Source organism: Telopea speciosissima, chromosome 1 (genome assembly GCF_018873765.1).
Source record: "Telopea speciosissima isolate NSW1024214 ecotype Mountain lineage chromosome 1, Tspe_v1, whole genome shotgun sequence".
In the NCBI taxonomy this organism is placed as follows: domain Eukaryota; kingdom Viridiplantae; phylum Streptophyta; class Magnoliopsida; order Proteales; family Proteaceae; genus Telopea; species Telopea speciosissima.
This window is the reverse complement of record NC_057916.1, coordinates 74782715-74797546: the sequence shown is the minus strand read 5'-3', so window position 1 is coordinate 74797546 and position 14832 is coordinate 74782715. Positions and strand designations below refer to the sequence as shown.

The window sequence follows — 14832 nt, the reverse complement described above, 5'->3', positions numbered from 1 at the left end:
GGTTCACCCGCAAGAAGAAAGGCTACATCCACGGCTGAGCAATAGTATGAATCCACTATTTCTGTGAAGCAAATACAAACCCTCTCTCACACACCTCTTAAAGAGATAGCTATAGTATATAGGAAACCCCCTAACCCAGAATGTACAAAACTGCCCCTAGAGATTCACCCGATCTGGTTCGAGATTTGAACAAAAAATAAGGTGAAATACATATCAAATCGAAGATCTCGACGAGCTCTATAGGAATTAAGCCTTTGGCACTAAAGTATGCACTTTTAGGACATTTAAGCGTGATTCAAAGGTAAAACAACCTGCCGAAGGAACGCCACAGCGCTTTCTGAACTAGGATAAGGCTTCACCAATAACAGTTCTAACTTTCATTATTGTCTGCAATTATTTAAAGTGTTTGATTTTGATTGGATTTCTAGACACAGAATAATCGCCCAACGATGCTTCCATCTCCTATCCTCAGTGAAGTCCGATTAATGGTCGACCAACAGGTACTCCCAACTGTTATGTATGTCTCGAATTCTTGGACCCATATCGAAGAATGACTCGATTCGACATTTTTTGTGGCAACCCGAATGGAACTTTTTCTGAGATCTGTGATGGTAGTGAAGGGCTTGGACTGATAGGCCCAAGCCCGGAGCTCATCACTGATCTCGTTGGGGATGCGGGGACAAAGCCCCCACGGTACGGTTCGACCCGACCCGATGGATCGACTCGGATTCGATGGAGGAGTATTTATGTTATTTACCTGCTTTATTGTAAAGACGAGTAAAATTTGGGGTTTTCGTTTTAGGGTTTCTAGGAGAGAGCAGCAGTGCCGTTTTAGGTGTTCTTGACAGATCTCCATTGTAATTTTTCTTTTTCTCCAATTTGCATAATGAATCATCTTCACCTTCGCCCGTGGATGTAAAACACCATATTGGTGTGTGAACCACGTTAAATCTCTGTGTCATGTTGCCCTGTTTTTGTTTTCTTTCGTGTTTTTGGTTGGTGTTTGCTCTAACACCAACGTATCCCTTCTCGTCTCCAACCCATCTCACGTCAGGGCCTATGTCTGAGAAGATATTGATGGAGCCCTGCAATTCCTTCACCATGAAGAACCAATCTCCAAAGTAGTAGTAATTCATGTTGGAAGTATTGGAACCTTTGGCTCCATCAAACCATATCTATTGAACACTACCATATCTGCGAGTTCCCATAATATATTTATATATTATATTATTGTATTATATGTTTTATATATTATATAATATAATATATGTTAAGAGAGAGAGAGAAGAGCAAGAGGCAGCTTTTGTTTTAACTTTCATTAATTTTACCTCACTTAATTACCAATTATGCACATGTTCATTAATGATACTCGCAAAAATAAACATTAACAGTTTATGATGATAAATCATAAACAACTCTTGAGCTGTTTATGAATTTATGTGTATTATATTGATTTATTTTAATAAGATTTAAGGTTCATAAATCATACCAACCACATTTATTTATGTTTATATGTCTAAGAAACATAAATTTAAAATACACCAAAGAGAGCTAAATGTAACCCACTCCAAATGTGGAGTGAGAAAAGCAAGGTAAAGGTAGCAATTCTTAATTCAACGTACCACCCGCTCGGATTCTCCAGGTTGAGATTATTCCCTAACATGACCTATCGTTGCTTCTAGCTGATGCCACAAAGTTTAAAACTTGATTGGCCCAAAGAATCATCAGCCCATGCTCAGCCCGGCCAATAGCACGCCCAATACTATCTAAGTATCCAAGCTTCTTGGGCTTTTTCCTGGGCTCAGGCCCGACTACAATTTCTATTAGTGTATAATTGTGACCTGTAATATGTAGAAGTAGTGGGTTTGAAAATAATGTTTGGCATACAAGTTTTGGCAAAGACAAAATATTACACGAAAGATCTCCTACATGGAATTTTCTTATTGACATCCGTATTATATAATTTATAAAAAAAAAATTTGTGTTTTTAGTATAATATATTATATGAGTATTTTGGTAAAATCCTTTATAGATTTTCGCTATAAATTTGTTGCGAGAGTTCTTTCTTTGTAATGCACTCTGAGAGAGGTGTGAGGAGGAGCGACTGTAACCCTATTCTTCATTGATAGTGAAGCAGATCTCATCTCACCATGGACATAGACAATCTTGTCGATCCACGTAAATTGCTTGTGTTTGGTTTTGTGATTGTTGTTTGCGATTTCCATTCTTTTCTGCATCAGTATAGGATTCATTTTTCAACAACCTTTATCCCTTGTTCATATGTCATAATTTAGCCTGAAGGGAATTTGTCAAGTAACAAAATAAGACATTGAAAAATTAAGGACCACCAATAAGGTGTGTTGACCACTACGGGGATGCATGGACATAAAGAGAAAGATATCCCATTACCAGGTAAGATAAATGATTGAATTTGGGTAAGAAATTTAACATGTATCCTGTATATCGCCAGTCTCCCTTCCATATGGCAAAATTATTATGCTCCTCCATAAAACTCTCTAAGTGTGCCCATCGAGAAATACTTTTGCCTATAGTTTATTCAATCATTTCATTGTTCTTTTTTTCTTAAACATTGTTGCATGCCCTCTTAAAAGTTCGAACTCTCGAATACACTTATATCCATAAAATTGAAAAAAAGAAATCACTAATATCTAGTTGGCAAGAGAAGAAAAACATATAACTCAACTCAGAGTTCAGATCTGCTACTTACATAGGAACGGGTGGGGACAGATCTGAACTCTTCATGGGGGTGTGGTACCCATGCCCCATGGAGGGGTCAGATTTGTCCCCACCCGTCCCCATGTGGGTAGCTGATCCGGATTTACTCAACTCAACTCAACTCAGCCTCATCCTAACTAAATGGGCTCGATTACATGGATCCTTTCCATCCAACCAACTCTATTCAAAACCGTACTTGTTACAAGGCCTAAGCTATGTATGTATTTGCTCACCACTTCTCCTATAGTCATTTTAGGCATGCCTTTTTTGCTCTTTTAGCTCTTTTAACCTAAATCAAGTCATTCCTCCGTATTGGAGCATCTAAAAACTTCCATTGCACATGTCCATACCACTTCAAACCATTTTCTTGCAACCGATAATGTATCGGAGTTACAGTTAAATTATCTCTAATTTATTTATTTTTTTTTTTTGTGTTTCTTTCTAATTTTACCACTCATTCATTCCAACATCCTCCCATCTCGATTACACTAAATTTATCTATATATTTATGATTATCATATAAAATTTTCTTTCTAAACAAAAATAATGATGTTACTTGTGATGAGTTTGTATTTTTTTCTCTGTTTTTTGGTGTTTTTTTCTTTCTTTTCTCTTCTCGCCAACCAAACATGCCCTAACGTTGGCTCATATTAGGATCCATGGCTCCTAGGTATTCTACAATATTTCCAAGTGAGGGATCCACATTATTTATGGATTCCAAGTTCCAACTACTTTTCATTCTTTGGATCCAAAAAGGGAAAAATCTAATGTCGATGCATGATCATTGAGCTCTATGGCCCTATGGACATGTGTTCTTGAATGAACACGTTACATTTGTTCCCCTCATTTTCTAATTTTCTTCCTTTCCTTTCCTTTGTGTTTCAAAAATCTACAAGGAAAGAACATTACCAAACTCATGATAGTCACTGATGGTAACAGTTTCAGTCCCATCTACAAATATCAGTTCCAACAGCCGACACAGTTTTTAAATGGACTAAAAAACAGTTGCAGTGCTGGATCAACACAAAGGAATGATATGTTCTTTGAATAGATTTTATGTCTAGAATACATTCTGAAATTCAATTTTTTTTTTCTATTTTTTCGCTTCTGAATGGGTCTGGTTTGTGTGTGAAACAAGATTTCTGGTGCCTAAATTGGTCTTTACCTCCAAGTTCCCTGGTTATAATTAGGAGAGTAAAAAATTTGAGACCGGACTGGTTGAACCGATTGAAACTGAATCAAAACTGATTGGACCAAATCTTTATTGGATCGATTTTGATTTTAAAAATCGGAAAAGTTTGAAACTGACTGAATCAACTGTAAGACCGATCGTTTGAATCGAAATCAGAAAAAAATCGAAGATCAGACCAATAAGAGACCGTTAAAAGAAATCAATAGAAAGACAAAAACCAACCGAATCGATAGCAATTGGTTTTGGATTGGAATTTTGTATACCTAACTCTTTATCAACCCTAAATCGGACCAATTGAAATTCAACCAAATCGACGGTTAGACACCCTTAAATTAATAATTAAGTTGTGTTTGGTATACATTCTAGGTAGGGATGTAAATGGATATCCGAAAGTCCGAATCCGATCCGCATCCGTATTCGTTTAGAGATATCCGGATAAAAAAAATCCAACTACTCTGATTAAAATCCGTTCGAAAAAAATCTGAATACTTAATAACAAAAAATTAAGTAAATAATGATCTTGAGGTTTTTTGAAGATTCAACAGGTTCTAGAATATGAAGAAAAGATAATCATGATCTAAGAAATATGGATTGAGAGTGAATTGTATCTTCTAGGGGGAGGAAAGTCTGGATTGCACAAGGCAGCGATGTAAATGGATGGTCAAAAATCCGAATTCGATCCATATTCGAATCCATTTCGAGGTATCCGTACTCGACCAAAGAATATCTGGATCCGATTACATTCGATCCGTATCTGAGCTGAATCTGATCTGTTTACATCCTTAATTCTAGGTTGATTTCGCATTCTTGGTTTTATGGTCCAAGAATACAATCGAACTAAAATGCATTTCTTCTTTTTTTTTAGATAACACTAGAATTAAGGGTGTCAATATCTAACCGAAATCGAAAACCGAATCCGAAACTGAGCCGAATTAACCGAGTCGAGTCGAACCGAATTAATTCGATTTGGTTTCGGTTCAAATATTAGATATATTAATTCGATTCGGTTCGATTTCGATTCCATGTCCAAAACCATCGGTTTAAACCGAAACCAAACCGAATACCCATTTAATCCCCAAACCCTATTTCTTTTAATTGGGTAAAAGATATTTAATAAGATAATTAAGTAATTAAAGATTTAAAGTAAGTAAGTAATCAAAACCGTATTTGTTTTTTGGTAATTGTTTATCACTATAACTCTAATTCTCTAACCGATTGGTTTTTCATATTCCCTTTTCTATTTTATTGCTTTTATTTTAGTCTTACTCTTTTACTTCAAGTTAATCTTACAATTCTTTCAAATTCAAACGTTCCATTTTCTCCTAAGTCCAAACGATCCAAATATCTAATCGGCAAGGCATTTTGAAATTTACTAAAAACAAAGTAGTATTGTCAATTTGAAGGTTTGATGGTGTTGTCATTCCATAATAAAAAAGGAACCATATACAAGAACCGAATTATATTGCAGTAAAAACCAAATGAGACCCGAATGAAAACCGTTTTATGAAATCGAAATAGAACCGAGATCGAACCGAACCGAGGGGGGTTCAGATTCGGTTGCAAGTGCAAAACCGAATTGGGTATCGGTTTGATTTCGGGTCACACCTACAATGCATGGAACCGAATCGAATCCTGACCGAATACTCGAAACCGAACCGATTGACACCCTTAACTAGAATGCATTTCAATAATTCATACCAAACATTGTCTAAGGGTGAACTCTGGAGGGACAAACGGTACTTTTATGATGGGCTGGCTGGGTGGGCCCCCTTCTACTCATAATTGGGTTGCCCACAGTACCGAATACCCGAAACCAAATCGATTGACACCCTGAACTAGAATGCATTTCAATAATACATACCAAACACTGTCTAAGGGTGAACTCTGGACAAACGGTACTCTTACGATGGGCTGGCTGGCTGGGCCCCCTTCTACTCATAATTGGGTTGCCCACAGTAGAGACGTCCAAACGGTACTATATATTAAGTGGAAAGCAAGTGGGAAATCCCTAAAAGGAGGACCAGCATATGATATTTAATTATAGAGGGATTTTTTACCTTCTTCAAGAAAAGCACTTACTCTCAGTGACCGAAGCTTTGAATGCTGACATTAAAGTTTGTGAAGACCGTTGAACACTTGAACCCAATAACTTTCAGAGCCAGGAAAGAAAGTGAATAGCACAGAGGCAGTGATAAGACTTATCATAAGAATGGGTATGGCGGTGTTTGATAATTTCTTGAAACTTATTGCTATGCAAGTCGACCTAACCGGTTGTTGAATTAGAAAAAATCGGTTAACCCTCTTTTTGGTTTCCTTTGTTTTTTTTTTTTTTTTTTTTTTTTAATGTTATAAAGTGTTATGTACCTAATGGGATTCACTCTAGTATATGACCATTAGATTGGATCAGTCTAATATGAGGTATAGAGATGTAAATGAATAACTGAAATCCGTTTTTGTATTTGTATTTGTATCCATTTTGCATTATCAGAATCCGTCCGAAAACTAAACGGATGCGAATACGGATAAACTATAGCTTTCCGAAAAGCTATATTTACAAGTAAATAGATAAAATATCCGATTCGTATCCGTATTCATATTTGTTTAGCACTATCCGAATCCGTCCGATAGCTAATCGGATGCAGATGCAGATATATCACTATCCGAACTGAATCCGATCCGTTTACAGCCCTAATGAGATATGTTAAAGAGCTTGATTTAACGCGTTCCATCAGCTCTGGAGCTTTTGGCGTATCGATCAAATACTTTATATATGGTAGTAGAGCCAGCCACTATGTCACGTGTTCGAGTCATAGAAATGGCTACCTAGAAGAAGGCTACTAGGAATAGAGTGAAAACCGTCAAGAAAGGATTATCTACCGCAAAAGTGGAAATTGCCTAGAGTGAGAGTCAGTCTGTTATGTGCCTAATGGGACCCACTCTAGTGTATGGATGGTAGCCAGCCTAGTATGAAATAGGTTTAAGGGTTTGATTTAATGTATTCATCAACTCTAGAGTTTTTGACGTATCGATCAAATACTTAACACAAAGGGAGAAGAACAATTGACAAGGGGAATACTATGTGTGGAACTAAGGGCGTCAATCAGTTCAATTCAAGATACAACATGTGAAAATCGAAATCGAATCGAAACTGAATAAGAGCATAAGTTTCTAAATCAGAATCGAACCGACATGGTTCAGTTTTTTATTTGATTTTAACCATGTAGTTTGGACCCTATTTAAGGTGTTACGGCAAATTTTTTTACATCTTTACAACAAAAAGAGCCCCTTAGTCATAATCCACTAAACGTTTTTCAAACATTAAAATAGAATAAAATTTATCATCTACATTAATTAAAACATTAATAAAGAATATGCTTTATTCAGTTTGAAAATAGATAATTTGGTTCGATTTGATGGTTTCAATCATGAAACCGAAATCGAACTGAACAAATATAAATTTTCAAATTTTAAAATACTAAACCGATTTAATTTGATTCAATTCAATTTTAGACGATTGATTTCGATTTTGATTCTAAATTGACATCAGAGGACCTAAGCATGTTGCACAAGGCAGCTAGCTGTCCAGAAACCATGAAATATTTGTTTAAAGGCAATTTGAACCGGACAGCTTTTTGGTTTGCATTTTCCATTTTAGTTTTAAGAACTTTGATGATACTGGACAAAGGAGACAAATATATCCACAATTCCTAACATTAACATGATCATTGAAATAAATTGATTTTTTGTCAATTTCGGTCTTAGATGATAAAAATAGTTATCCATATCCACGCCGCCTTAATTTAATTACACTCTCAAATATTTGTGGACCCATCATGTTGATTTGAGATCTCGATTTTTCATTCAATTTTACAAGGATTATATAATAATCACATTGGGCAAATCGGTATAATTTCAATCTTATCACATATCTTCATACTTCCAAAAAACCGATGATGAGTCATGGAAACGTCAAATTGCTCTGAAATTAGGTCCTTAGCTAGATGTTGAAGCCCACATCACATCAATTTGGGTTTTAGATTACTAAAAATAGAAGAGCAGGTGACAAGTAGATGGAGTTATACCAAGGTAAAGTTGCATGGCAGGTAATTAGGTGAGGCTGGAATTTTCATTTCCACATTCTTCAACCTATGAGAGCCGTTTGAACCCTTTTTCTTACTGTATCAAGTCAAAAATAATGCAAATGAAAAAGGCAAAGAAACAGAAACTTTGAGAAACTATAGACCAATAAATGACAAAATGTGCAATAGAAAATGGGCCACAATTGAATTAAGACCTTAAATTTTACACTTGAACAGGAAGAGCTGCACTACACTCTGTCACACTTGCATCTATTTTGTTATACGACAATAATTTTTTTTTGTTTGGATTCATGGATTCGCAAATAGAAATGAATGGTGATAACTGAAACATGTTTTGGATGAGAAATGACTTGATTGATCATACGTTTATTGTAAGAAATTGCTCTCTTTTGATATTGATACGGATCGGTCTAAATTGGCCCGATACGGTTAGTTTGATTCATTTTTTGGGATTGGCCATTGTATTGACCAAAAAATATTGGGTAAAATACCATGACCGATACGTTCAACCCTAAGGTATCCATATCATGTACCGACGATAACGATACATATCAGCCGATATGTTACCAATACCTTAAATCATGATCTCAACCATATGGTCATCAGATACAAGGTTATCTCATTTTTCTTTCTTTAGACTCTTAGATTATGCCTAATAACTAGGTACCAGAAGAATTAGGTAGCCATGATTCCACCTTAAATTGTCTCCCAAAAGAAGAAAATCCAAGCAACTTCAAAAATGAAAAAAAAAATCCAAGAATTTAGTATGGAGATATTTTTGCAAGATTAGTGACATAAACAAGTAAAAAAAATCCTATTAAAGTTGGTCCTTTTCTCCTCTGTCTTTTGTTTGTTACTTTTCAGATAAAGAAACAAAGGTCCTACAAAAGACTAGGTTTGGGAAGCCCACACCTCTGCAATTACTGGTGTCCTTGAGTAAGAGAGTCTCTCTCTCCTTCTCTGCCCGTCAAAAAGTCTTAGTTTTTACTTCACTTATTCGATTCCCGATTTCAGATTTTTTTTTAAAACCGTGGATTGACCACATTGTCCATTACTAATTACTATCTTACTTCTCTTGGTTCCACCAAGCATTGGCAGCATCAACTGTCCCAAAATGCCCAAATTAAATTCCATGGCTATTCATGATAACAACCACCACCGCCTTTAATATTTCAGCAAACACCACCACCACCCCCTCGCCTCCAAATCCCTGAATCCTTGAAGACCCTCCCTGGTTCTTCTTCATCTTTCTCTTGTCGCTCACTTCACTCCCTAGTAATATCTGAACTCAGCAATAAAGTCCATGTTGTAATTAGTTAAACAGGAGCAACAAAAAAGCTTTATTAAGAACGGCGCATTTAAAACACCTTAAAAATTAAATGGGACTGTCAAAAATATGATCAAACATTTCGAAAACAGCAAAAAAAACAAAAACGGATGGGAAAAATGACATTTACTTACCGTCTATGTCATCACATACTGGTGGTTGGTGCTTTTGAAATATTGGGTGTATATTACAAATTGCTTAATACCCAGATGCATATTTGGAAAATATTTTTTTTCATATGTTTAGGGGTTTTTTATTTCATAATACAATCCGCACGCATGTTGGCCACATCGTGACAAGTTCTCTCAGGTCGTGCAAAGCAGAGTAAGACTAGTCGAAACGAGAGACATTGTAGGACTTAGGAGAAATTATGACTTTGAAGACTCGAAATCAATGACTGGATCTAACATGAAGTTATATCAAACATTAAAGCTCGTTTGGTCCCATTATTGATATATTCGATTGTGTCATAAGTTATTTCCGTGGTTCAGATATGAGCCATGGGACTAATTAATTTTGCCCTTTTTTCCAATTTAGCCATCAACAATGAAGGTGTGGGTCATGAAATTATCACGATGTGGGAAGAAGTTTAATCCCACATAAAAAAAAATTCCTGAGAAACCGATGATGAGATTAAACCCCTCATAACTCAAACAAAAGCATGTTCCACCGAAGTGTGGTTTGGATATTGTGCCATGCGTGGTAATACTGTGCAACCTTTGCGCAGCTAGTACAAAATATTAGTTTTTTAAATTAAAATAACTACAACAAACAAAAGCTTGTTTCCGTCACAAAAAAAAATTTATTTACGACGAAAATGTCCACCATCAGTTCAATTGATATATACGACGGTATAAATATATCGTCATATAAAGTTATATATATATGATTACATACGAAGAATATTATTCTGTTGTATAAAAGTAAATTATATACAGCGGAATAGGTAACCATATTTTGGGATGGAAATTAAATTCTGTTGTAAAAGATTTACTAATTAAAAAAAAATTTTATTTATAAGATTTATTGCTATACATATGCATCCACACTTCAAAATGAAAGAAAAAAAATCATTACATATACTCAAGAATGTGTAATTTACATTTCAAGACTAGAATGCTATTACACATCCAATCCTTAAATGGCCCATGACATAGTACATGATATTTACAACTCAAACGAATAGAACAATGATTTAGCCAATTAGGCATGGGTTTTCCATGACAATCCCTCTCCTTTGCCCGAAACTACACACAAGCTTCGATCGCAACATTAGTGCCAACACCAACTGCAATGCCAACATCAGTTGCAACTAAGGCCGCTGAATCCAGTTAGATCCCAACCAATGCTCCTCTCAGCCTCGTTGCCATTGCACCCACCCAACACCATTGTGCATCCCAACTTTGAGCACCAGCCCTACCTTGTGCGTTGTGCCCCAGCCCCATCACCGCCCCTGGTGCATTGCCACCCATGCGCACTATCCTATCCAGCACCTACCCATCATCCTTCCACACCCCTCCATGCCAAAATCCTCACCGCACCTAGCCCTACACCTGCCATACCCCCTTACCCATTACCCATCCGCAAGTACTAATCACACAACAATTGATCTGCCTAGACTGACAATTGAACCCTTGAAACCCACCATAACATTTTCACTCTTCGTTGCACACCACTGCCACCAATAGCCCCTTTGTTGTGCACCATCCCTGCATACTGATGAGATCTTCGGCTGTAGACTGTAGTAGTTCTCATGGCGAGCAAGGACATGACATGAGGAACAACAGAGAAGTAGGAGGTAGGAGATATAAGGAATACGTAGGTCCCATTATTTTTCAAGATATTTTAAAAAATAACAATGACTGACTACCTAGAGAAAGAGTTATCGGCTATGTGAAAAACACATGGCAACAATATAAATATTGTTGGAGAGTAACACCTCTCCCCTGCAGGGGTGAGGATCCAGGCTTTGCAAACACATATTCGTATCTATTTGGTTGGGTCTACCTGTGGAGATTACAGGATCCATGAGCCCCAATTATTCTTTATGATAAAAGACAACATGGACTCGTCCGTGAATGGGTGACACTTAGCTCTCTTTAGCCACAAAAAGGAGACTAAAAAGCATAGTTAGTAAATACACGTATAATACATGTACGCATATGTATGATTTTAAAAAACATCATTTTCCAAATAATAATTTCGATATGATAAAATACGTATCCTATAAAGGCACATATTAAATGCGTATTGTATGTGAAACATAAGCTTTAAAAAATGTTGCTTTATTTAAAAAACAAAATCTCGATTCATTTGTCCATTGTCCATTCTTCATCTTCTTAGGCCTTATGATTCGTAACCCTAAGTCTAAATCTTGATCGTACGACAACCTCCTTCCTCTTCTCCATCTATGAGGGCCAAGTGCCCTAGATTTCTCAGGTAATTGGTGCACGTTTCCTTCTCCGCTCTTTCCTTCATGGGTTGTTGTTAAGATACAAGTTACTTTCTGAGAACTTGGAGAGGCTTCTGGGTCTCTTTAGCTTTGGAATTGAACAACAGGGGATATCCCTCTCTTCATTGAGATGGGATTTGTAGAGACCACCAGTGCATTTGAAGAAGAAACTGAGCTTTTTCCCTAATAGTTATCAAGTATGGTCAATTGTCCTTTAAGAAATTTTCTTCCCCTTCACGGTCTCGCTATTCTCACCTTGCCTGTCCATCTTGTAAATCACAGAGTTTTGCTATGCAAAGCCTTACCACCCCAAATTAATCCACTGGCCTTATGTGTGTATTTGTTTGTTAGCTCCAAATTTAAGCATTATAGAGACATCTAGGGGGGGGTTTGTTTGTCCACTCCATATTCAAGCATTACAAAGATGTCTAGGGGATGTGTATTTTGTTCGTCTACTCTAGATTCAAGCATTACAGAGACATCTGGTGATCCTTTTGCCTCCAATCAAACAAGTCATGTTATCCCTTTCTCTTTCAGTTTCAATTATGCACCTAAATTCACAGGCAATTGTAGTACGTACTTGCTTTCCTCAGTTACCAACTTGCCACAATCGGCAACTCATATCAAACACATAAGAGAATTCCTACAGGCTCCCACACCTAGTAGACACTCGAGATATATCCACAAATTAGTTTGGGAGAAAGAATGCTACCTAGTCGCGTGTGGTACGCGGCCCCTGCGCCCAGACACAGGGTCACACAGAATGACCACAGTGCCCCCATGTAAAGGCGGAAATCCCTAGGGCATGATGATCATTTTGCGCGTAACTGTGTCTGGGTGTAGGGGCCACGCATTTCAACGTGACCAAGACCAAGTATCGTTGTCTTTCCCAATTATTTTATAAGTTGTCTAATGAGACGATGTCATTGATACTTTAATGTGTAATATGATAATCTTATGCTATGTAACAAGGGATTAAGTGTTAAATTACTAAATTGTGTTTATATGAGTTATGCGGATTAAGTGTTAAATTACTAAAGTGTACGGTAAGTTGCCCCTGTGTCAGATACATCGCGCACCTGAAAAATTCCACCTTTACATGTGGGAATGATGGTCATTTTGCCCACCCATGTGTCTAGGCGTAGGGGCATCACACCACATGCACCCTTGTAATAGTGTTCCTTCTCGATTAATATTAGTTTCTTGCATAATGAATATTGGATCAAGTTTCCCTCCACCCTCCAATTCACCGTGGGGCAAGAGAGGGCGGGGAGAAGGCATCACTAGGGTTTTTGGAAAAATACTAAAACACTATTGGGGTTTGTGAACCTTAGGATGGTGGGTGAACCATCCTTTATGGGTAGAAGAAAACTTTATCCATGAATATATCATGAGAAGCAGTCGATAGTGTGGCCTATGTCAGCGCTCCCATGTGTTTATCTCTATCTTCCTCAAATTAAGAGGGCAAAGATGTCTTTTCATATGGGAATAAGAGAGATAGACTGCTAACGTATAACACACTCCCAGACAAAGTTCTTTTTCCCATAATATCATATGTGTATTTTTGCTCGCGGATTTTTACAGATGAATCATATTAAACTTGTACTAAACACGTACTGTATTATCACCGTGGTAAGAGCGTCTCGTTGCCCAGGTTCAAACAAGAAAGAGAAGTGGAGAACAATCTGATCAGTGGCGGAAGAGAAAGAGAATAATGGCGCAGAAGGCGTGGAAAATAATCCCGCGGCCATTGTTAGAGACGGTGCTGAACAATCATGTCCAGCACCTCCGTGTCTCTCAACCTCTCATTCTTCACGGTCTAAGAGGCGCTGGCAAAACTACTCTCATCCTCAACCGTAATCTCTCATTTTTGCGTTTTTCAGTCTATCTGCCATGTATCCATCTTTCCGTCGTTAAATCCGTATTTTCTTATTTGATTATTACTTTTGTTCTTTCAGGTCTTCTCGATGACTGGAACAAAGGCCCCCATATCACCGGCTATGTCGATTTTGGTCTCTCCGTCGAAGATCATCATCGTATCTATAGCAATCAATCCTCTCCATGGGCCTCTTGGTCCAATGTGCCGCCTCCCACCCTCCCTTCTCTTCGTTCGCAGCTCGAACGCTGCCTGGAATCAATGGTCCAAAGGGGTGTCCGCCTCGGTACCATTGGCCCTCAGCAAGTCTTCTCTACCCTCAATAAATGGCACAGCCTAAACTCCGCCCTCCGCAGCATTCTCCAAAACCACACTCACAGCTCTACTACCATCGACGACAAGGTTTCTACATCGTGGTCCAGGGCGTTATTCGCACTATCTGCTCGATCAAAAGCCAATGAGATTGATGCGGTCCTTGGGTTGGATGACAAAGGTAAGACTTTGACGCTCGAAGAGACCTCGTACTTCAGAGAAGCTCTGCTGTCGCTTCGACTTGCCAAGGAGGTCCTTCAAATTCATCAGAGCTGGAGAGCAAATGCAGTCTCCCACTTGAACCGTACTGGTGGTTTCTCGAGGTCCCTGGCCAATTCTTCCACTGATTGGCCATATTTGTTGTTGGAACTTCTCTCCGCCGCTGCTGAGGTTGATAACTTCCAGGTAAATGAATATCGGTTTCATCTTCGTGGGTTGTCTGTCTGCCACTCTGCCGTTGTTGAGATCAGCATAATTTGGAAATTTAATGGTGCTAGGTTGGTTTACAATTTTTTAAATCAGTTCCAAGTGTCAGGAACCACTCTTTTCTTTCAGGGATAGGAAACAAAACTTTCATTAGCAATGATCAGAAACAGTACATAACACAAGATACCCCTGAATACAAAAGCTACTCAAACTCGCATCCTAAATCACCAGGCCTCTGTACATATCAGCATCAACATCAGAGAAACTAAATCAGGAACAGAAACCACAACAAACAATAAGAGTTTAATCCGGGTTGGCATTTCTAATGCTCATTTAAATTGCACTTACTATAATTCTATTATTTATAGTCTGGCTCATGATACTGGTGTTTATAATGCTCATTTGACTGAT

At 37.7% G+C, this 14832-nt stretch overlaps 1 protein-coding gene and 1 long non-coding RNA gene across 6 annotated transcripts in view; one reads left to right on the top strand and one right to left on the bottom strand.

The window, feature by feature from the left end:
* Nucleotides 1-855: 855 nt before the first annotated feature.
* Nucleotides 856-14734, bottom strand: LOC122647731. Its single transcript, XR_006330956.1, has 3 exons — nucleotides 14602-14734; nucleotides 1916-1922; nucleotides 856-866 (listed from the first exon to the last, which is right to left on the bottom strand). It is a non-coding gene; the product is annotated as an uncharacterized LOC122647731 (long non-coding RNA).
* The window catches only part of LOC122647682, a 68966-nt gene continuing 65282 nt past the window's right edge, over nucleotides 11149-14832 (top strand). For all 5 annotated transcript variants that reach the window (XM_043841057.1, XM_043841055.1, XM_043841048.1 and 2 more), the window contains exons 1-3: nucleotides 11149-11153; nucleotides 13479-13663; nucleotides 13766-14400. In XM_043841057.1, coding sequence (XP_043696992.1) covers nucleotides 13522-13663; nucleotides 13766-14400 — 777 coding nt within the window. In that variant the 5' untranslated portion in view covers nucleotides 11149-11153; nucleotides 13479-13521. The remainder of the gene's footprint in view (nucleotides 11154-13478; nucleotides 13664-13765; nucleotides 14401-14832) is intronic.